Below are 25,937 nucleotides of genomic sequence, written 5' to 3'. Positions count from 1 at the left end.
CCAGTTGATTAAAAAATTATAATATAAGTCCAAAGTCTTTTTTTCCAGACCCGGTTGTTTAAAAATTATAATGTAAGTCCAAAGTCTTTTCTCCAGACCCGGTTACTTAAAACTAAAAACTAAAACCCTATAGTAATGCGTTCATATAGCACAAAATTGCAAAGTCTTTTTTCCAGACCTGGTTAATTCAAAAATTATAATATAAATCAGTCTTTTTTCCAGACCCGTTTGAGTAAAAAATTATAATATAAGTCCAAAGCCTTTTTTCCAGACCCGTTTGAGTAAAAAAATCATAATATAAGTCCAAAACCCTTTTTCCAGACCCGGTTGTTTAAAAAAATATATACTATAAGTCCAAAGTCTTTTTTCCAGACCTGGTTATTTCAAAATCATAATATAAGTCCAAACTAAGATACCATAATGATATTCCATTGGAATAAAAATGAAAATTGAGCTTAGTCTTTTCTCTAAACCCTGTTATTCCAAAATTATAAATAACAATACAACAACAAAAACAGTACAAAGACCCCATAATCTTGTTAATGCTGGATAACATGGACATATAGTAGTCTTTCAGCCAGACCCAGTTATTTTTTTCAAAATAACGCCAATAGTAATAATAAAAAACTACAAATCTAAGACCAAGCAATCCTTCAACCTAAGAACCTGTTTTAAAAAGAGGTTAAGAGCGTTGTCTTTATTCCATACCTAATCATTGAAAAAATTACAAAAAAATCTTCTAACGTAAGACCCTATCATATTCTTATTTTTGTGGAATAACACGAGAATAAAAACGTACTCTTTCCTCCAGACCCGTTTATTAAAAAAAAATGATTTAAAAAAAAAACTTCAGATCTAAGACCAATTTTCAAAAGTTACACCCATAAAAAAATATGTCTTTACCCCACACCCATTTTTTTTCAAATAATACTAAGACCCCTACAAAACATTGTAATAATGCATGGGTAAATCAATCATCTTTTCTCAAGACTTAGTTATTATTTGAAAAAAATGTAATAGTTTTTACAAACATTCTAAAATGAATACCCGATAATCTAATTATTGTAGAATAACATGAAGATAGATTGTAGAATTTCCTCCAGACACAGTTATTTCAAGAATAAAAAAACAATAAAAAACTCAACCCCCAACAACGAATCAAATAACCAACAATCCTCCAAATTAAGACCCTGTAGAAAAGCCCATGTTTAGAGCGTTGTCTTTATTCCAGAACCAGTCATTTAAAAAATAATTTAAACAATCTTAAATACATAAAACTTGTCATATTCTTATTCCTGTGGAATAACACGAGTATTATGGTTAGTCTTTCGTCTAGACCCGGTTATTTAAAAAGATAAACAAATATTGAAAAATAATCAAGGCTAAGACCAATCTTCAAAATTAAACCCAGTTAAAATGCTTGGGTTTAGAGTGTTGTCTTTACCCCACACCCAGTTCTCTTAAAAATACAAACTTAAGCCAAACTATAAAAATCATGTGATAACGCATACCACAAAGACGACAAATTAATCATAGGCGTAAATATTCTTATGATACGCGCCTTAAAATCCAAGATAAAAACAACAACGTTATTCTATATCAGTGATATTGTGGAGTCTTTACTGATACTGTTTGTTTATTTTTATTGTTTCTGATAATTTCCTATTTTGAAATAACTGGGTCTGGAGCAAAGACTACTCCAAATTTCCATGCTATTCAATGTTGATAAGATTGCAGGGTCTTTGTTTTGTTGTTGTTGTTGTGTTTTTTAATGATTTTTATAACTGGGTCAGGAGAAAAGACCACGCTATATTCCCATGCTATTTAACATTAATAAGATATTGGGGGTCTTTGTTTCTTGTTGACTCTTTAAAAATTATTTGTAATTTTAAAATAAGTGGGTCTGGAGGAAAAACTACGCTATTTTTGTTATTTGTTATTATGTTATATGTTATTCAACATCAATAAGACTGTGGGGCCTTTGTTTTATTAGTATTATATATCTTTTCTATGATTTGTTATTTTAAAATAACTGGGTCTTAAAGAAAGACTACGTTATATTTTCAAGTTATTCAACATCAATGAGATAGTGGGGTCTTTGTTAATAGTGTTCTTTATGATATGCAATTGTGATATAACCGGGGCTGGAACAAAGACTACACCATATTTCGATACTAACTGGGCGTTTGTGTGTGTGTGTGTAACTAACTGGGCGTTGTGGCGTGCGCCTGTTATCCAAGCTATGTGGGGAAGTTACAAATTGATGCAGAGGTTCGAGCCCTGGTCACGTGTTTCGGATGGTCCCAGACGTAAATAATCATATCTGATTGATGCACGTCTGATAAAACTCAAATACACACACACACACACACACCAATTTAATGTTGAAAAGATTGCGGGGTCTGTTTTTGGTTGTTTTTGTTGTTCTTTTGTTTTTGAATGATTTTGTTTCATAACTGGGTCATTAGGAAAGACTATGCTATGTTTCCTTTTTTTCAACATTAATAAAATCGTGGGGTCTTTGGTTTTTTTTAAATTATTATTTATTATTTGCTATTTGAAATATTTGGGTCTGGAAGAAAGACTACGCTAAACTTCTATGTTATTCAACAATAAGAAGAATTAATTTTGGGATCTTTATTTGGAAGATTGTTTAAATGTTTTATATAACCGGGTCTAGAGAAAAAAGACTGTGACTTTGCACTATATGAACGCATTACTATAGGGTTTTATTTCAGAACAGATTCGCCAAAAATCCCTTCAAATTTTGTAACATATGTGGGTAAAGTGCATTATTACATTTGTGGGGTGAAATTATTACATTTGTGGGTAAAGGGTTTTAGTTTTTAGTTTTAAGTAACTGGGTCTGGAGAAAAGACTACGCTTGATTCTCAATTTACTCTTAGCGCATATATTCACAACAAGCGCCGTATAAGTTAAAACAACAACAAAGACATTTATTCCACCAGTTTTAATTAACTGGGTCTGGAGAAAAGACTAAGTTCGATTCTTATTTTGATTGCCACAAATATGCACCACTGGATGATACGCGCCGTATAAGCTAAAACAACAACATTTTATTCCACTGGAATATCATTATCGTATCTTCGTTTGGACTTATATTATAATTTTTGAAACAACCGGGTCTGGAAAAAAGACTTTGGACTTATATTATCATTTTTTAAACAACCGGGTCTGGAAAAAAGACTTTGACTGATATTATCATTTTTGAATGAACCGGGTCTGGAAAAAAAACTTTGCACTTTGTGCTATATGAACGCATGACTATATGGTTTTAGTTTTTAGTTACCAGGTCTGGAGAAAAGACTATGATTGATTCTCAATTTACTCTTAGCACATGTATTCACAATATGCGCCGTATCAGTTAACACAACAACAAAGACATTAATTCCACCAGTTTTGATTAACTGGGTCCGGAGAAAAGAATAAGCTCGATTCTCATTTCCATTCCACTGGAATATCATTATCATATCTTAGTTTGGACTTATATTATAATTTTTTAAACAACCGGGTCTGGAAAAAAGACTTTGGACTTATATCATAATTTTTTAAACAACCGGGTCTGGAAAAAAGACTTTGGACTTATATCATAATTGTTTTAAACAACCGGGTCTGGAAAAAAGACTTTGGACTTATATTATAATTTTTTTAATAACCGGGTCTGGAAAAAGACTTTGGACTTATATAATAATTTTTTAATCAACCGGGTCTGGAAAAAAGACTTTGGACTTACATTATATTTTTTTAATTAACCGGGTCTGGAAAAAAAAACTGCACTTTTGTGCTATATCATAGATCTATTACAATAGGTCAATCGCTATATGAACGCATTACTACAGGATTTTAGTTTAGAACGGATTCGCCAAAAATCCCTTCAAATTTATTACATTTGTGGGTGAAGTCATTATTACATTTGTGGGCGATCAAAAATAATTGCATTTGTGGGTAAAGTGCATTATTACCTTTGTGGGTGAAATTATTACATTTGTGGGTAAAGTGTTATTACATTTGTGGGTAAGGTGTTGTTACATTTGTGGGCGTTATTACATTTGTGAGCGATTATTACATTTGTGGGTGTAACAGGGGCTTCTTTTGTTTGCAAGAAAACTGCATCGAGGTAAGAGGGATTTCCATTTTCTTTGAGTTTTGTCTCAATCTAGCAATATCCTTAAATCGGAAGACTGGTCAGTTTGAATAAAATCAATTAATTGATAATTGATACACAGTTTCGATACTCATCACCAGGTTGCTTATTGACCTGCGAGTAGCTGGTACGACAATAATGATAAATAGTAATACATGTAGCTGGATTTATAAAGCGCTTTTTGCCAGAGGATACAAAGCGCCAGGCGCGGATCCAGGACGGGGCCGAGCCGGCCCCGCCCCCCCCCCCTATTTTTTGACAACCTGTAGAAAAAAGTGTACTATTTAAATTGATAGAAACTATGAAAAACAGAAAGTAAAGTAAGAAAGAGGTATCATACCCATGACGTGTAATTTAAAGCCTCGTATCGGCCGGCCCAACCCCGAAAGGAAACAAAAAAAGGTGAGGGGGAAATTTGGAAAATAGACTTTATATACAAATTTTAGCTCGCGCTTCGCGCTCGCATTGCCTGTGTAATGAATCCCATAAAAGAGGATAAAATGGCACTTATATATCCAGTTCTGAAATCAATTTGCACACAATATTTTAGCTCGCACATCAAGCTTTCATTATTTTGTTTGATTTACACAAATTGTTTATATACATCAAAATGTTCAGCTCGCACTGCGCGCTCGCATTGTTTGATTTGTGAGTTACCTATTCTCTTTGGAAATTCTTACCAAAATTTGTCGAAATGCTCCTTTATCATGTCAGTATATAAGAAAATTAAGCTCGTGCTTCGCGCTCGCATTATTGTTTGAGACACACAGCATATTCTTTATTTAAATAAACACGCGCTTAGACTGTCCAGTTTTCAGGTCGGAATATCAGAATATTGAGCTCGCGCTTCTCACTCTCATTATTTAATTAGTTATACTTGTATCCTCTTCATTAATCACTAAAAACAGTCCTATAAATTGAGTCCCTTTTCACGTTACTATAATAGAATTTGTTTAGTTGGATCCTTGTCTTTTCTTATACAATCTCCTCAGAATCTTTAGGTCTAAGGACATAAAATACCAAAGAATTTGAGCTCGCGCTTCGCGTTCGCATTATACATTAAGACCACGTGAGATACCTTATCTTGTTTATAACAATGAAAACTAACATATACTTAAAACTGCAGTCTTTAGTTAGTATTACCCCCGAAAAAAAAATCAGATTATAGCGGCCAAGCGAGAAAAATGTTGATGAAAATATTTTTCGCCCCCCCCCCTGCAAAGCGCTGCTATTATTACCCCAGCTTTAGCTCGAGCTACCGTCACCGGCGATCAGTGCATGCAAGGAATTACTCCTGCCGGGTACCCATTCACCTCACCTGGGTCGAGTTTCTTGCTGAAGGAAAATACGCCATGGCTACGATTCGCGAACACATGACCCTCTGTTTCAAAGGCGAGAGTCAGAACCACTAGACCACGACGCACCAACAAGCGCAACAATCTTCCGCTTCTATACAGCGCGCTACACTGGCGCCGGTTCGGACCGGTAAAATTTGCTGTCGGGCCCAGTAGCGTACGCAGGATGTTTGAAAGGGGGGGGGGGTGAACCCCAAAAGACCTCTGTGACCACCTCGCTGCGTACAAAATTGGTTCAAGTTCATTTTTTTTCATTTCTCAACTCAATGATACAGCATAAGTAATTTTAATAATTTTAAAAAAATTAAAGGGGGGGGTGAACCCCTGTAAAGCCCCCCCCCCCCCCCTTGCGTACGCTACTGGCTACTGGTCGAACCAGTAGCTTTTCAGAAATATAGCCAGATTTGCTGGTCGGACATGACTAGTAAAAAATATATCAAAGGGATACAAATGATGTTTTCTTCTCTTTTGTACATAAAAAATGGCTTTGTTAATATTATTGTCTCAAAAATGTATCTTATAAATAAGGCCTATGTTGTGTGTGTGTGTACTGTTCTTTATCGGGGGCGGGGGTAACACTAAGCAATAAAAGAAAGCAAAGATAAATAAGTCTTTCTTTATTTTTTGGACCAGTAAAAATGGGAACAAAATGAGAATCTTCCGGTCCGACATGATCAGGTTGGACCAGTAGAAAAAAGGGTAAGCGTGGAGCCCTTACGTCATTCCTCATCTCAAGTGGTGATGTGAAATTTACAGAGTGTGATCTCTGCCCGATATTTGAACCTCGCAGAACAAAATAGTTTTATGTTATTTATTTAAAGTTAAAGATTTTATCTTTAAAAAAATGATACTGGCGCAATTAAAGTGATGGAAAAGGATGGAGATATTTATATCTAGGAGTAAAATTCACAAAGCAAAATGCTGAAAATTTGATCAAAATCGGATAACAAATAACGAAGTTATTCAATTTTAAAGATTTGCATTATTCCGGTGAAACAGTTCTAGGCATGTCTTTATGAATATTCATTGGTGGGCTGATGATATCATATCCCAACTTGTTCTTTTGTATTTTATTATATGAAATTAGGTCTAATCAAAAATTTTCTACCAAGAACTAAAACAATTGGACTAACAACTGATAAGTGCATTATTTATTTATTGCCACAACTTATTTCATCATAATGGAGACACGTCATTTACGCATGTATGAAATAATGAAACATTTATGATTTCATGTAATAACATAAGAACAAGGAAAGTGGGGGATGTGACATCATCAACTAACGTAATGAATATTCATTACGATGTGCATATATAACTACTGTTTTCACAAACTATTGAAAAACTTTAAAATTCAATAACTTCGTTATTTGTCATCCGATTTTTATGAATTTTTCAGCATTTTGCTTTGTGAATTTTACTTTATTTATTTAGATATATCTTTAGCCCGGCCATCTCTTTAAATCTATTCCTTTTTTTCTCTTCATGATTCTCCCTCCCACCAACACTCCATACCTGTATGAAGGGGGAAGCCAGGAATATCTTTGTATGGTACAGTGCATTTCTTCTCCAGCTTATCGGCCAGTCCCGTGGCCAGTCCCATCAAAGCAGACCCACAGATTATCCCTATCGTTGGACGATGAGGTTGCTTTGCCAACAAAAACTCGGCCTTCTTCTTGGTGTCCTCATAACTAAAACGAATGAAAAAAGGGAATATTATCCTAAAAATGGAGAAAAAAAATCACATTTCACTTGAAGCATGGAAAAAGGTGTTCCAATTGCTTCTTAAGGCATAAAACTGCATTTTTCACAATGTGTAGGATGGCGGGTCGGGTGTCCGGACACTTTATATTTTTGAAGCCTTCTTTTTTGTCTTTGGATTACACTAAAAATATGAATTCAATAGTTGTAATCATCTAATTTGTTTTTTATAATATTTCCTAAAAAATGATGAAACTTCGCTTGTAAATTTTTCAAATGATTTTCTAAAATTGATCGTCCGGACACACAATAACTGGGTAAACAATCATTTACGATGACATATCAAATGACACTGTTCATCAACTCTTAAACTGGGAGTCATTAAAATCATCGCGTATAAAACATACTCTTTCAATGGTTTATATGAGTGTGAATGGTCTTAAAACATACTCTTTCAATGGTTTATAAGAGTTTGAATGGTATTAGTGCGCCTTACTTGAATGATATATTTCAGTTTTCAACTCATAAATATTCTCTCCGTTCTAATAAAAATCTTTCTCTCCCGAAACCACGGACTGAATATTGTAGAAGAATGTTTTCATACAGGGGTACGACATATTTTAATGAATTGCCACGTGATGCTAAATGTTCTGTTTCTTATAATTCATTTAATAACGTAGTTAATAACCACATCTTAAATTGGGTCTGACTGTACATTATTCTCTGTTGCTCAATTCCTATGCATTGAAATGTAGGGTGTGTTAACGTAGGGGGGGGGGGGGGTGGGGGGCTAGATGTTATGTCCGATTAGTTTTATTGTCTCACCTGCATAACAGAGTGAGACTATAGGCGCCGCTTTTCCGACGGCGGCGGCGTCAACACCAAATCTTAACCGAAGGTTAGGTTTTTGAAATGACAGCATAACTTAGAAAGTATATGGACCTAGTTCATGAAACTTGGCCGTACGGTTAATCAAATATTACTAGACATCCTGCCTGAGTTTCATGTCACATGACCAAGGTTAAAGGTCATTTAGGGTCAATGAACTTAGACCATGTTGTGGGAATCAACATCAAAATCTTAACCTAAGGTTAAGTTTTTGAAATGTCATATCATAACTTAGAAAATATATGAACCTAGTTCATGAAACTTAGACATAATGTTAATCAAGTATCACTAAACATCCTGCATGAGTTTCACGTCACATGACCAAGGTCAAAGGTCATTTAGGGTCAATGAACTTTGGCCAAATTGGGGGTATTTGTTGAATTACCATCATAACTTTGAAAGTATGTTGGTCAAGTTCATAAAACTTGGACATAAGAGTAACCAAGTATCACTGAACATCTTGTGCGAGTTATATTAGTTTTCAAAGTCAGCACTGCTGCTATATTGAATCGCGTGATCCAGGTGAGACCGCCAGAGGCATTCCACTTGTTTCTTATTGTTTTGGTATTTTATTTCTTATATTGTGTATAATTTATATTTATGTAATTTTTTTCTATGCTATATGAGGACCCCTCGGTAGACCAGCAGCACCATGATTGATGCTGCTGAGTAGGGCCATCCTCCCGATTTCCATTTATCAATCCACATGTATCATTTTATATTATACGTATTGATATTTGTTTTTTTTTTACGGAAATAAATTCAATTCTACTCAAAAAAAGAATCCCTGACAAAGTTAATTGTAAGAAAAACAATAAAAAACAAAAGGTCCAAAAATACAGAGAAATACATAATTGCAAAAAACAATATAATACATAATAAATTGTTCTGATATCGCAATTTTTTCTTGTTAATTTGCTGAGAACCCCACAAAGTTTCTACACCAAAGATTAGAACATTTGGGGGGTTATTTAGGGAATTAGAGGGGAAAAGTATGATTTACGCATAAATTAGCATGATTAATTTATAGGGATTTGCATGAATTAAATCAATACAGAATTTTGTAGATGTTCAAGGCAAAGCTGCGCGCCAATTCTCGGCGCGATCGACGGCCGAGATCTCTCAGCTCCCCCTGTTGTACCCACAAATGTAATAACGCCCACAAATGTAATAACACTTTACCCACAAATGTAATAACGCCCACAAATGTAATAACACTTTACCCAAAAATGTAATAATTTCACCCACAAATGTAATAATGCACTTTACCCACAAATGTAATAATTTTTGATCGCCCACAAATGTAATAATGACTTTACCCACAAATGTAATAAATTTGAAGGGATTTTTGGCGAATCCATCTAAACTAAAATCTTATAGTAATGCGTTCATATAGCGATGGACCTATCGTAATAGGTCCATGATATAGCACAAAAGTCCAAAGTCTTTTTTCAGACCCGGTTGCTAAAAAAAATATAACATAAGTCTTAAGTCTTTTTCCAGACCCGGTTGTTTCAAAAATTATTATATAAGTCCAAATTTTTTTCCAGACCCGGTTATTGAAAAAAATATAATATAAGTCCAAACTAAGATACGATAATGATATTCCAGTGGAATAAAAATGAGAATCGAGCTTAGTCTTTTCTCCAGACCCAGTTAATTAAGGCTGGTGGAATAAATGTCTTTGTTGTTGTTTCAACCAGCGACAGGGCCTTGAATATTGAACAACATGTAATCCCTCAACTACGCAACGAGCATAAAGCTGAGGTGGCAGCATTGGAAAAGAAGATTTTGATGATGGAAATTTATCAACGTAAAGATAACCTATTATTCTATGGAGTTGAGCAAGCAAGAGAAAATGTGTACGAGAAGCTTGTAAATATTTTCAACGATTTGGGCCTACCAAGGGAAGAAGCTGCGGGGATTATGATCATCAACGCTCATCGACTTCCAAGGAAAACGCGAAACATCGATGGATCACCTGCACGCGATCAAGGACCGGAGCCCATTATCGCCAAGTTTGCAATCATGAGGGATCGCCAGCACATTCTCGACGCTTACCTAGCACGCAACAAAAACGTAACCGATAGCGACGATCAAGCAACTAGTCAGGGTGCTCCCCGCGGAAGGCGAAGCAGGATCTCAGAGAGAACCGATCTCCCGCCGTGCATGAAATTCCGTCGTGGAAAGCTAGCAAGCGTTGCATATCGCCTTCGCAAGGAAAACAACATGTCTACGAAGATACTTGTACAAGGAACTGAAGTCATTCTCAAGTTCAAGGGAAAAAGCGAGAGAGAATGGAAAACCTACAACGACGAATAAAATTTAATCACAAGTTAATCAGAGGATGAAGACTTCTCCGATCAACTCCCTAAGGCAAGATTACGGACAAATCAGAACATGAAACCAAAGTAAGATTCACCACTTTCGCTCATTTTAATGTAAGAAAAAAAAATTATTCATGAAAAGATAATCTGAGAAAGATTTGACAATGATTTAAAATATTTGTTTAGTTTCATTGGCATTTTTAACGAAGTTATAAAGTCTGTTGACATAAATTTTAAAAGATAAATCTGAAAGAAATGTCAAGATTTATACACCTTTATCTTGTTAATTTCACAATAAAAGATTGAGCTAAAAGAATTTCTAAAAGATAATTAATACATTATTAAATTTTTAGCCAGATCAAATAATTGGATTGGTTTTTTTTTGTCTTGTATTAAATATCTGCGAAACCTGTGTATTTCATTAAAAGACGACAATGTGATCAAACATGGATAATACAATCATGTCAAATGCCTGTATATGCTCTTATTCTGCAGAACAGTTTCATTTTCAATATACAATAAAGCAAATTAAACGTAGTCTTACTGTGCCTGTAAACAGTAAATGGTGTAACTTAACATGAAAACACAGTCTGGCTTTTTAATGCATTTCTATGAACAGAAATTTGCTTAAAACGTTCACACGGCTCCTCTTTTTTTTTATTTAATCACATGCATCTGCAAAAGCATTATCTTTGCGCTTCATGTAAATGCTTGTTTAACCTACCATTCTAGGTATATACGTGTACGCGTGAGCTTGTTAAGAATTTTCTTTTTCCATTGTAAATGCAGTACTGTAATAAAATTCATTATTACCGAATACGATGTGTATTATTGCTGAGAGAAAATTAAAGCTGTTATAAGATATCCCTTTATTCATCAAATTCCCATTAAAAAAAAATTAATCATGCTTCCACTCTTACTGATCGGTGAAAACATACAATCATGATTTGAGTTTCGATATCAACAATTTTCGGACGCAAATCGTCAAACCTGTTTCACAAGAAACCTTTATGAGTGTGTAATTGAAATGTACGTATCAGCTATTGAGTGATCTCAATTTAGTTTGGCCAAGATAACATCTTTTTGCTGGACATGCTTGTTTACATTAATACAGCTTTTCTTAAACAACATGATCATTCAAAAGCGCTGCTTTTTACACCTTGTTTAGAATCGCACTGTATACTCGGCAATTCAAGGTGTACATGTCTTGTGATCATTTTTACCTCTTTTAATTTTGTTTTCAAAAGAAATATAAAACAGATGGTACTTCCATTAGAATACTGAATACACTAGCGTACTGTTAAGGGGAAAGATAAGCTGTATTTATGTACACACATTGTGACTTTAAATATTCGTAATAACTATGTAAACGTTTCGATTATTTTTTTACTTGTAATTTGCAGGTTACAGGCTTATATGAAATATCACTCCTATAATCGGTGATATACACGATTGACATGTTGAGAACCTGAGATTCTCTTATATTCTTTTCAGAAAAAAACTGAATAAATTTCTCTGTTATCGAATGCACTAAAAAAAATTATGGTATTGCTTTTCCATAAATGCTTGTTTCTTCACTGTCATAATTTACGTTATGCTGATATGACTAGTGTGTACTTGTTTTGAGATATTACTCCCAAATATTGTTCTGAAGTTTTCTTTGCCAAACATATCCATCTCTGTGTTTCTAATGAGGAAAAGAATGTTGCTAACATTATACGCTTACATGAGATACACTGCATGATTGAATCTATGCGAAAAAACAATAATTTTACTCTTTCTCCTTCAATCTTGCAAGTTATTTCTTCTTTTTTTTTGCCATGACAAACTTGCATATGTCATTTTTTCCCCATGCTATAAACATGCTAATGGACGCAAAATAACTCTAATTCTATTTGTATGGAAAAAAATGTCCTTTATAATTCTCTTAAAAGTTGCTTCCAAAAATATACTAAAACATATCTAAAATATTAGTATTTTCTCCAATGAAAGTGATCTCACTTTGTATCATTGTTTATGACCATCCAACTTCAATTCTGTCGAATTAACACGATTTTTATTTTCATTACAACTAAAATCACCTCCTCAAACAGTTCAGTGCAATGAATACAGTGGAATGCCTATGCAAATGATCATCGCTTAAACAATTCAAACAGTTTAATGTCCTGCAGAGAACTGATTTTTTTTTCTAATTGCAAGTAAAATCACCTTCCCAAACAGTTCAATACAATGAATATATATAGTGGAATGCCTATGCAAATGGCATCGCTTATGCGATTCAAAGTCTTGCACTGAACTGATTTTGTATACAATGTCATTATCATTTATTTGGTTTGTCTGTAATTTAAATTACATGTAAATGAGTGTTAATAGAACAGGTTGCATTGCAAGCAAATATCTACATTATTCCAAGTGCACTATTGTATTTTAACAACACCTTGTCCCTTTTCGGATTTAATTGTGGCATCTTATTTGGTCTTTATGCCTTGTTTGATTGTTTGAAACAGAAAAATTCCAGCATAAACAGATAAATGAGGATCCCATATAATCATGTTTCCGACACATCACATATTGTCTACTGTGTTTACCATGCACTATAATTGCATTCTTTCGTATATCTTTCATCATTCCAAAGCAAACATTTAGAGTGTTTCAATTATGGTCTGACATAAATACCTTTTTTGTAGTTATATTGCATTCATTGATCAATTAGAATTGAATAGAATTGAATCGGTTATAAAGTATACGTATAGGTGTGTCGGAATCCCATGTAAATGAGGATCTTTTTGCTTTTTCAACGACTTTTTTAAATCACTATTTGTATAACAATTGAGACGTTGTTATGTATATATTTGATCTCGTACTTTTTTTTATTCACAGCAATGCCTGTATTGCCCTATTACATTCTCAATCATTCATGGCTTGCTGACATAGAAGTAAATGCTTTTCTATATGCATTCCAATCCCATTCACAGTTCGATGGTAATTTCCTATTTTTTTTTCTTTCTAACTCTGAGAGGCAAGAAACTTTCTATTCAAATTGAAGACGCCTGTTTATTCATGAACAATCACATTTTGCTCTTGATTATTGTATTTGTTGGAGTTTATGACTCTATAGATAGACTATCCCCTATTCACTGTATATACATATAGATATGCCTATGCAGAAGACCGTCTGGAAAAAAAAAATCTTTATTACCAGCTGTCAATTGTATTAAAAGGTTTAAAAAGTCATTTCAATTTCATATTATCTTTAAAACTTATTTTACCAAACATTGGACAAAGATATATCAATATTTTCAAAGATCCATCATATAATTTATTTTAATGACAATGATGTAAGCACCAGCCCGAGTCTGTTAGATCGTCACACGTAAGTGAACATGTATAACACTTTCTTCAATGCTTCTGGCATACACCTTTACTTGCACTCACATGCACCATGCACATCGGTTACTTCTTCAACGATTGCAAACAAAATCCTATTTATTCTCTTTCAATAGAGCAGATATACACTACTCAAAAAAAGTTAAGGACCACTTTTTAATGTGTGTATACAATTTTCAAACCGGGTGTTGTATTTCTAGAAATACCCGAATATGGTTGTCTTGAATCTCCTCAAACACCCTGTAACAATTTCACACATGGGTGGTTTCAGTTGTTGCATGATGTCTCTCGCATTATTGCATATCCTGAAAAGTGGGCCCATTGTGAAGTGGTACAAATGTGGATTCAAATGCATTTTCTGTCTTTAGTCTCTACAATCAACAAATTGCTGACAACAGCAATGCCAAGATACAGCTGTCCAGGATGCCATCAAACACAATGAAATCAATTTCACACATGCAGTTCTTTCATGTCTCTTGCATCATTGCAATGTGCCCGTACAAAAGTGGCTTCCAAAGCATTTTCTGTCTTTAGTCTCTACAATCAACAACTTGCTGACAATAGCAATGCCAAGATACAGCTGTCCAGAATGCCATCAAACACAATGACATCAATTTCACACATGCAGTTCTTTCATGATGTCTCTGGCATCATTGCAGTGGGCCATAAGACAAGTGTCTTCCAAAGCATTTTCCGTCTTTAGTCTGTACAATCAACAACTTGCCTACAACAGCAATGCCAAGACACCACCTAAGTGAAACAGATGTAGCCAGAGCCCTAGGGAAGCTGGCCTCAGTCAGCGAAGAGTAGCCAGAATGATGGGCGTGTCACACAGTGTCATTAGCAGAGCAAATCAAAGACACCGAGAGACAGGGCTATACTCCGAGAGACCCCGCAGTGGCCGACCAGTTTCGACAACCCCTAGAGATGATCGCTACTTGACGAATCTCAGCCTCCGCAACCGCTTTCACAGTGCACGCCGCCTCAACAATGACTTCGCTGCAGCAACTGGAGTGATTGTTTCCACTCAAACAATCCGTAACCGACTTCACAGAGCCAATATGCATGCCAGACGGCCAGCTCAGTGTGTCCCACTCACCCCTGCTCACAGAAGAATTCGTCTCAACTGGGCCCGGGAGCATGTCAGATGGACCAGACAGCAATGGCGTAGAGTTCTGTTCACAGATGAGAGCAGATTTTCCCTTGACCACAATGATGGACGTTCGAGAGTCTGGAGGCGACCAGGAGAGAGATTTGCAGACCCCTGTATTGCAGAACATGACCGTTATGGGGGAGGCAGCGTCATGGTGTGGGGAGGCATCACCTACGCCAACCGTACTCGTCTCTACGTGGTCCCAGGGGGAGCAATGACAGGAGTGAGGTACAGGGATGAGGTCCTTGAACCTATAGTGGTGCCATTTGCAGAAAATGTGGGACAAAACATCATTTTCATGGATGACAATGCCCGTGCCCACCGAGCTAGGGTGGTGACCGAGTTCCTTGAGGGCCAGGGGATTGAGCGTATGTAGTGGCCAGCGAGGTCCCCGGACTTAAACCCGATATAGCACGTCTGGGACATGATGGGGAGGAGTCTCGAGCAGCTCGAAGCCCATCCACTTGGACTGCAGCAGCTGGGTGTGGCTCTGGAGGCTGCATGGGATGCACTGGACGTCAGAGACATCAATCGCCTCATCAGCTCCATGAGACAGCGCTGTGAAGCCGTTATTGCTGCAGGAGGTGGTCACACTCGTTACTGAACTGCCTGAAAGACACTCAGACATTCGTTTTTACCACTTCATGTCGGTAGCTGATACCCCTCGGGGCCCACTTTTCAGGATGTGCAGTGATGCGAGAGACATTGTGCAACAACTGAAACCACCCATGCGTGAAATTGATTACAGCGTGTTTAAGGACATTTAGGACAGTTGTACTGAGGTATTTCCAGAAATAAAACACCTTGTATAAAATCTTTATGTACGTTTTAAAAAGTGGTCCTTAACTTTTTTTGAGTAGTGTATTAAACGGTGAAACCTTTTCTCCCCAGTGTAAATATTATACAGCCAATGAATTTAATAAGGCTTTTCATAAAGTAGCTCAAAGTGATATTCCCGACTACTTTAGTTTAATGCATTTGAATATAAGAAGCTTACAAAAAAACTTTGATACTTTCTGCGAATTTTTATCCACATTAAACACATTTCCATTGTCTATTATTGGTCTCACAGAGACATGGTTGCATCCAATGTCTCCTCCAATTTACAACATTGATAATTACAACTTCCTCCATACAGATCGAAAAGTTGGTAAGGGAGGAGGTGTCGCTCTCTATGTACATAAAGATCTTAATTACAAAGTAAGACATGATATTGAACTTCAAAATATAGAATCCTTATTCATTGAAATTTCTAACGCTAAAAATAAGAATAAAATAATCGGTGTAATCTATAGACCCCCAACCAATAATGCTGATATATTTTTAAATGAATTGGAATCTAGTCTCGAATCAGTTTCTCGAGAAAACAAAAAAAATCTATATCATGGGCGACTTTAACATTGATTTGTCCTTTCCCTATACTACAATAGGTCAACATTTTATTAATTTATTATCATCAGTTGGATTACAACATCTCGTTAATAAACCAACTAGAATTTCTAACATATCAAATACAATACTTGATAATATTTTTTGCATTAGAAAAAATATTAATGGAATAATATACTATGATATTTCAGACCATCTGCCTATTTTTGCAATGTATCCAAATGATAAACGCCCTCACCAACCTAGGGACAAAGAAAACATAACCAGACGAAAAGAAACCCAACGTAATATAGAATCCCTAAAGGTAGATGTGGCTGAAGAAGATTGGCATGATATTTACCTAGAACAAAATACAAATGACTCTTATGTAATATTCTTAAATAAACTTCTTTATTATCATGATAAAAACGTGCCATTACTAAGAGTTAAATCGAGCAAAAAGAAGAACAAACAACCGTGGGTTACACAAGGTATAATTAAATCCATATTTACTCGGAATAGACTCTATAAAATATCCATTAAATCGCCTACAATTCAAAACATAAATAAATACAAAAAATTCCGCAACAAATTAACTTCAGTTATCCGCCTAGCTCGCAAATTTTACTTTTCTGATAAAATTGAAAATAACAATGATAATAAAAATTCATTATGGAAATCTGTAAATGAGATATTAGGTAAGAAAAAAGAAAGCTATGATAACATTAATTTCGTAGAAAATGGACAACACTTGCGAAACCCAAGTGATGTTGCTAATGCCTTTAATAACTTCTTCAATAATATCGGTCCAAATTTAGCTTCAAAAATAGTATCTAATGATAATGACTTTTCTGAATACTTAAACGACTTTCCGGAAAATTCTTTATTTTTTAATCCGACTAATACTCATGAGATCTTAGAAATTGTTAGGTCTTTGAAACCGACTAAATCTTCAGGGCATGATGGAATAAGTGTCTATTTATTAAAACAAATAATTCACTTTATAGCTTCACCGCTCATGCATATTTTCAACCTTTTTCTGTATCATGGCATTGTTCCCGATCCACTTAAGATTGCAAAAATAATACCAATATATAAGAAAGATGACCCATGTCTTACTTCCAACTACCGACCAATATCTTTATTACCGAGTATCTCTAAAATTCTTGAAAAAGTAGTTTACAAGCGATTGTATTCCTTTTTGAACAATAATAATATATTAATTCCAAATCAATATGGTTTTAGAGAGAATCATTCAACCGATTATGCTATTTTACAATTATTCGACAAAATATCTGATTCTCTCTCTAAAAAAGAACACACTGTTGGGATTTTTATGGATCTATCAAAAGCATTCGATACAATGGATCACCGCATTATACTTTGTAAATTAAAGAGATATGGAATCAGGGGGGTGGTTTTCACTTGGTTCAAAGATTACTTAAGTAATCGACGCCATTATGTTTCTTTCAAATAAAAAACATCCAATATTTGTACCATGAAATGTGGAGTACCACAAGGATCGATGTTAGGTCCCTTGCTATTTCTGATTTATATGAATGATATTGTAAATGCATCTCGAGAATTAACATACGTTTTATTTGCAGACGATAGAAATGTCTTCTATTCCCACAAAGACTTAAATATACTCGTCCCGACACTTAATTTAGAATTAAAGAAATTATCAAAATGGTTTAAAGCTAATAAACTCTCCCTAAATATAAGCAAAACAAATTTTATGTATTTTAAACACATTCAAACTAAACATATGTTCCTTAATATAAACATAGATGACATACCTATCATTGAAAAACTAGAAACCAAATTTTTAGGTGTATGGATTGACTCAAATTTAACCTGGAACAGTCACATTCACAATATTTGCATGATGGCATCCGGAGGAATAGGAATTTTGTTTAGATTAAAATATTATCTCTCCAAAAAATCATTATTTATGCTTTACAATTCGTTCGTTTTATCCCACTTATCTTACTGCAACTTAGTATGGGGGTATAGTAGTAAGGCAAAAATAGAAACGATTTTCCGTCTTCAAAAGAAAGCACTCCGCATATGTACTCATTCACATTTCATTGCACATACTGATCCAATATTTCACAACTTAAAGACATTGAAAATTGAAGATATTAACATTTATCGAACGGCCATATTTATGTTTAAATTTTCATCCAATATTATCCCGATTCCATTTCGCAATTTTTTTGTTTACAACAAAGACATTCACAAATATCCAACACGACATTCAACAGATCTTCACTTAACCAACCCAAGAATATTACTCGCTCATAAGACGATACGCCACCATGGCCCAGATATTTGGAATGCATTGCCACATGATGTTAAACAATGTACATCTCTCTATTCGTTTAAAGCTTCGTTGAAAAAAAATCTTATTTCTAAGTATACCTAATTTGATTCACCTGCACTCACCCACATATACACACTTGCACTTCTTTTTATCATTTTTTTCTACCAATATATATATATATTTTAATCTTATATTTCTTGACGATCAATTTATCAAATATGATTTATGATGGTTTTCATGTAGCCCCCTCTCCTGGCTGCTATTGCTTCAAGCACCTCTGTGCTTATAATAGCTGGCCCCTGTATTTTACCGAACTATATCACATGCTTAGGTATGATTTAACTATCAGTATTTTCTGTATTATTTACAATGTATCTCTTTAATTGTCATATTTAAATTGTATTCATTCAATTATGTGAACATGTTAATTTATCATTGATTTGTGAATAAAATGCAGAAACTCCTGCGAAAAAAAAAAAAAACTTATACGGCGAGTATTGTGAATTTATGCGCTAAGAGTAAAATCAGAACCAAGCATAGTCTTTTCTCCAGACCCGGTTACTTAAAACTAAAAACTAAAACCCTATACTAATGCGTTCATATAGCAAAAAAGTGCAAAGTCTTTTTTCGAGACCCGGTTAATTAAAAAATTATAATATAAGTCAAAGTCTTTTTTCCAGACCCGTTTGAGTAAAAAAATTATAATAGAAGTCCAAAGCCTTTTTTCCAGACCCGGTTGTTTAAAAAATTACAATATAAGTCCAAAGTCTTTTTCCAGGCCCGGTTGTTTCAAAAATCATACTATAAGTCCAAAGTCTTTTTTCCAGACCCGGTTATTTCAAAAATTATAATATAAGTCCAAACTAAGATACCATGATGATATTCCAGTGGAATAAAAATGAAATAGAGTTTAGTCCTTTCTCCAAACCCTGTTATTCCAAAATTATAAATAACAACAAACGCAACAACAAAAACAGTATAAAGACCCCATAATCTTTATTAATGCTGGATAACATGGACATATAGCATAGTCTTTCAGCCAGACCCAGTTATTTTTTTTCAAAACAACGCAAAAAGTAATAATAAAAAAAACTACAAATCTAAGACCAAGCAATCCTTCAACCTAAGAACCTGTTTTTAAAAGAGGTTAAGAGCGTTGTCTTTATTCCAGACCTAATCATTAAAAAAATTACAAAAAAATCTTCTAACGTAAGACCCTATCATATTCTTATGTTTGTGGAATAACACGAGATTCAAAACGTACTCTTTCCTCCAGACCCGTTTGTTAAAAAAAATGAATTAAAAAAAAAACTTCAGATCTAAGACCAATTTTCAAAAGTTACACCCAGAAAAAAAAAAATGTCTTTACCCCACACCCATTTTTTTTTCAAATAATACTAAGACCCCTACAAAACATTGTAACAATGCATGGGTAAATCAATCATCTTTTCTCAAGACTTGGTTATTATTTGAAAAAAATAAAATAGTTTTTACAAATATTCTAAAACGAATACCCAATAATCTAATTACTACGGTGGAATAACATGAAGATCGATTGTAGAATTTCCTCCAGACACAGTTATTTCAAGAATAAAAAAGCAATAAAAACCCAACCCCCAACAACGAATATAAGAACCAACAATCCTCCAAATTAAGACCATGTAGAAAAGCACATGTTTAGAGCGTTGTCTTTATTCCAGACCCAGTCATTTAAAAAATAATTTAAACAATCTTAAAAACATAAAACTTTGTCATATTCTTATTCCTGTGGAATAACACGAGTATTATGCTTAGTCTTTCGTCTAGACCCGGTTATTTAAAAGATAAACAAATATTGAAAAAAAATCAAGGCTAAGACCAATCTTCAAAATTAAACCCAGTTAAAATGCTTGGGTTTAGAGTGTTGTCTTTACCCCACACCCAGTTCTCTTAAAATACAAATTAAGCCAAACTATAAAAACCATGTGATAACGCATACCACAAAGACGACAAATTAATCATAGGCGTAAATATTCATATGATACGCGCCTTAAAATCCAAGATAGCAACAACAACAACATGGTTATTCTACATCAATGATATTGTGGGGTCTTTGCTGATACTGTTTGTTTGTTTGTTTGTTTTTATTGTTTCTTATAATTTCCTATTTTAAAATGACTGGGTCTGGAGCAAAGACTACTCCATATTTTCATGATATTCAATGTTGATAAGATTGCAGGGTCTTTGTTTTGTTGTTGTTGTGTTTTTTAATGATTTTTATAACTGGGTCTGGAGAAAAGACCACGCTTTATTTCCATGTTATTAAACATGAATAGGATCGTGGGTCTTTGTTTATTATTATTATTATTATTAATTCATAATTATTCATTTGTTATTTGAAAGATCTGGGTCTGGATGAAAGACTACGCTATATTTCCATGTTATTTAACATTAATAAGATAGTGGGGGTCTTTGATTCGTGTTAACTCTTTAAAACATGATTTGTAATTTTGAAACAAGTGGATCTGGAGGAAAGACTACGCTATATTTCCATGTAATTCAACATCAATAAGACTGTGGGGCCTTTGTCTTATTATTATTATATATCTTTTCTATGATTTGCTATTAAAAAAACTGGGTCTTGAAGAAAGACTACGCTATATTTTCAAGTTATTCAACATCAATGAGATAGTGGGGTCTTTGTTAATAGTGTTCTTTATGATTTGCAATTGTGAAATAACCGGTGCTGGAACAAAGACTACACCATATTTCGATACTAACTGGGCGTTGTGGCGTGCACCTGTAATCCAAGCTATGTGGGGAAGTTACAAATTGATGCAGAGGTTCGAGGTTCGAGCCCTGGTCACGTGTTTCGGATGGTGAGACGTTAAGGTTGGTCCCAGACGTAAATAATCATATGTGATTAATACACGTCTGACAAAACTAAAATACACACACAAACACACACACACTATTCAATGTTGAAAACATTGCGGGGTCTGCTTTTGGTTGTTGTTGTTGTTTCATTTTTAAATGATTTTTTTTTATAACTGGGTCTGGAGGAAAGACTATGCTATATTAACATTTTGTTCAACATTAATAAAATCGTGGGGTCTTCGTTTTTTTAATTATTATTTATTATTTTTTTATTTGCTATTTGAAATATTTGGGTCTGGAGGAAAGACTACGCTAAACTTCTATGTTATTCAACAATAAGAATTAATTTTGGGATCTTTATTTGGAAGATTGTTTAAATGTTTTATATAACCGGGTCTAGAGAAAAACAAGTGGAACGCCTCTGGCAGTCTCGCCTGCATTACGCAATTTAATATAGCAGCAGTGCTAACTTTGAAAACTACTATAAAATAATCATTCACAAAAACACCATTCATATGGTCAAATACACCCATGTCCACATTTCATTCACTCTATCCATAAACTTTCAAAGTTATGATGGCAATTCAACAATTACCCCAACATGGCCTAAGTTTATTGACCTTATTAAACTGACCTTTGACCTTGGTTTTGTGACCTGAAACTCACAGGGGATGTTTAGTGATACTTGATTACTCTTATATCCCAAGTTTTATGAAATAGATCCATAAACTTCAGAGTTAGGATGGTAATTCAACAAATACCCCCAATACGGCCAAAGTTCATTGACCTTAAATGACCTTTGACCATGGTCATGTGACCTGAAACTCGTACAAGATGTTCAGTGATACTCGATTACTCTTATGTCCAAGTTTTATGAACTAGATCCATAAACCTTCAGAGTTAGGATGGTAATTTAACAAAGACTCCCAACACGGCTAAAGTTCATTGACCTTAAATGACCATTGACCATGGTCATGTGACCTAAAACTTGCACAGGATATTCAGTGGTACTTGATTGACCTAATGTCCAAGTTTCATGAACTAGATCCATAAATTTTCAAAGTTATGAAGGTAATTCAACAAATACCCCCAACTTGGCCAAAGTTCATTGACCCTAAATGACCTTTGACCTTGGCCATGTGACCTGAAACTCAGGCAGGATGTTCACTAATACTTGATTAACCTTATGTCCAAGTTTCATGAACTAGATCCATACATTTTCAAAGTTATGATAGTAATTCAACAAATACCCCCAACTTGACCAAAGTTCATTGACCCTAAATGACCTTTGACCTTGGTCATGTGACCTGAAACTCAAGCAGGATGTTCACTAATACTTGATTAACCTTATGCCCAAGTTTCATGAACTAGGTCCATATACTTTCTAAGTTATGATGTCATTTCAAAAACTTAACCTTCGGTTAAGATTTTGAAAATAATTCTCCCAACATGGTCTAAGTTCATTGACCCTAAATGACCTTTGACCTTAGTCATGTGACCTGAAGCTCAAGCAGGATGTTCAGTAATACTTGATTAACCTTATGTCCAAGTTTCATGAACTAGGTCCATATACTTTCTAAGTTATGATGTAATTTCAAAAACTTAACCTTAGGTTAAGATTTGATGTTGACGCCGCCGCCGCCACCGCCGCCGTCGCCGTCGGAAAAGCGGCGCCTATAGTCTCGCTCTGCTATGCATGCGAGACAAAAACTGACTTTGTGCTATATGAACGCATTATTATAGGGTTTTATTTTAGAAGAGATTCTCCAAAAATCCCTTCAAATTTTGTAACATTTGTGGGTAAAGTCATTACATTTGTGGGCGATCAAAAATTATTACATATGTGAGTTAAGTGCATTATTACATTTGTGGGGTGAAATAATTACATTTGTGGGTAAAGGGTTTTAATTTTAAGTAACTGGGTCTGGAGAAAAGACTACGCTTGATTCTCAATTTACTCTTAGTGCATATATTCACAATAAGCGCCGTATAAGTTAAAACAACAACAAAGACATTTATTCCACCAGTTTTACTTAACTGGGTCTGGAGAAAATACTAAGCTCGATTCTTATTTTTATTGGCGAAATTATTCACCACTGAATGATACCCGCCGTATAAGCTAAAACAACAACATTTTATTCCACTTGAATATCATTATCGAATCTTCGTTTTGACTTATATTATAATTTTTTTAACAACCGGGTCTGGAAAAAAAACTTTGGACTTATATTATATATTTTTTTTGGAAGCAACCGGGTCTGGAAAGAAGACTTTGCACTTTGTGCTATATGAACGCATTACCATACGGTTTTAGTTTTTAGTTACCAGGTCTGGAGAAAAGACTATGCTTGATTCTCAACTTACTCTTAGCACATATATTCAACATATGCGCCGTATAAGTTAACACAACAACAAAGACATTAATTCCACCAGTTTTGATTAACTGGGTCTGGAGAAAAGACTAAGCTCGATTCTCATTTCCATTCCACTGGAATATCATTATCGTATCTTAGTTTGGACTTATATTATATTTTTTTAAACAACCGGGTCTGGAAAAAAGACTGGACTTACATTATAATTTTTGAAATAACCGGGTCTGGAAAAAACACTTTGGACTTATATTATGATTTTTCAAACATCCGGGTCTGGAAAAAAGACTTTGGACTTATATTATAATTTTTCAAACAACCGGGTCTGGAAAAAAGACTTTGGACTTATGTTATAATTTTTGAAATAACCGGGTCTGGAAAAAAGACTTTGGACTTATATCATAATTTTTTAAACAACCGGGTCTGGAAAAAAGACTTTGGACTTATATTATGATTTTTGAAATAACCGGGTCTGGAAAAAAGACTTTGGACTTATATTATTATTTTTTAAACAACCGGGTCTGGAAAAAGGACTTTGGACTTATATCATAATTTTTTTAACAACCGGGTCTGGAAAAAAGACTTCGCACTTTTGTTCTATATCATGGACCTATTACGATAGGTCCATCGCTATATGAACGCATTACTACAGGATTTTAGTTTAGAACGGATTCGCCAAAAATCCCTTCAAATTTACTACATTTGTGGGTAAAGTCGTTATTACATTTGTGGGCGATCAAAAATTATTACATTTGTGAGTAAAGTACATAATTACATTTGTGGGTGAAATTATTACATTTGTGGGTAAAGTGTTATTACATTTGTGGGCGTTATTACATTTGTGGGTAAAGTGTTATTACATTTGTGGGCGTTATTACATTTGTGGGCGATTATTACATTTGTGGGTGTAACACCCCCCCCCCCCCCTCCGGCCATATGATCTCCCAAAAAACCCCAGCCTAGATAAGGTTAAACCTAAAGGTTTTCGTGCTTTCTTATTCTTTTAATATTCAAAGTGCATAATACTTCTTCAATGAAGATTGGAGTGGGTGTTAGTTTGGCGTTTTGTCTTATTTTTGCTGTGTAAACCTTGCTAAGCATATATCTTCTCAGATCAAGTGGTAATTCACTCGTATCTACCTCTAAGAATTCCAGGGAGGTACCCGGCAACGCCCTGTGCACAATTTTAAAGCCTGGTATTAATAATGAATAGTCAGCAAGAAGTTCTTCACATAATACTTGTTTAGGGTGCTTTTCGAGACCCCATGGTCGCGCACGGTATCCACTCGTCAATGGAAGTGCCCCCTCCCCCGGGATCACAAGACTTGAAATAAAATGTCGTGGTCGAAATATTAACTCAATATCACTCAATTAAGAGCAGACAAAACGAAGCTATACGCTTCAAAGCATAGCTATATATATTTATAATTCGTCAGATCTTATGAAAGCCAGGTTACAAATTTTTGACTTCCATCATAGTCCACTCATTTTAAAGTGTTTTTATTGTTCGGTGAACAAATTATTGTCATATTTTATGTTTGTTTTGTAAACTGGATGATTTATACTGTGTTTTTTTTCTTTGTATGTACATTTTTAAAAAGGACTTTGAATTTGATACTATATACTTCCGAGGGCTTTAAAAAGACTTATATGCCTAATAATGTGAAAATTTAGCTCAGATTCATCCTATAATAAGTTTAGTTTGGCCACATAAACAAGCAGTAAAACTGAAATTTATTTCCCCAAAACTCATTCATTATTTTAAAGGCTTTGTTTCCAATACATGTCAAGAGGTTCATTTTCAGAACATGGAAGATATTTGTCTAAGGTGCTTTCCGAAACCCCATGGTCATGCGGCATTGTATCCACTCGTCAGTGGAAACGCCCCCCCCCCCCCCCCCCCGCCGAGATAACATTTAAACAAAATAGGCCAACCACTTAAATATGAGATTACATTTAAAAATAGGCCTACCACTAAAATATCATAAATAAAACCCTGAAAACCTTATATGAATAACTTACCTTTCGTTTTGCATAGACAT

General features: G+C 34.6%; 1 protein-coding gene across 1 annotated transcript in view; it reads right to left on the bottom strand.

Annotated features, from left to right (window-relative positions):
• LOC129282877 (purine nucleoside phosphorylase-like) overlaps positions 1-25,937 on the bottom strand; it is a 38,771-nt gene extending 12,834 nt beyond the window's left edge. The window contains exons 1-2 of the mRNA XM_064114738.1: positions 25,918-25,937; positions 7,036-7,241 (exon numbers count right to left, since the gene is read on the bottom strand). Of these exons, the coding sequence (XP_063970808.1) occupies positions 7,036-7,241; positions 25,918-25,937 (226 nt within the window). The remainder of the gene's footprint in view (positions 1-7,035; positions 7,242-25,917) is intronic.

Source organism: Lytechinus pictus, unplaced genomic scaffold (assembly GCF_037042905.1).
Source record: "Lytechinus pictus isolate F3 Inbred unplaced genomic scaffold, Lp3.0 scaffold_20, whole genome shotgun sequence".
Taxonomy (NCBI): Eukaryota; Metazoa; Echinodermata; class Echinoidea; order Temnopleuroida; family Toxopneustidae; genus Lytechinus; species Lytechinus pictus.
This window is presented reverse-complemented; position numbering and strand designations above follow the sequence as displayed.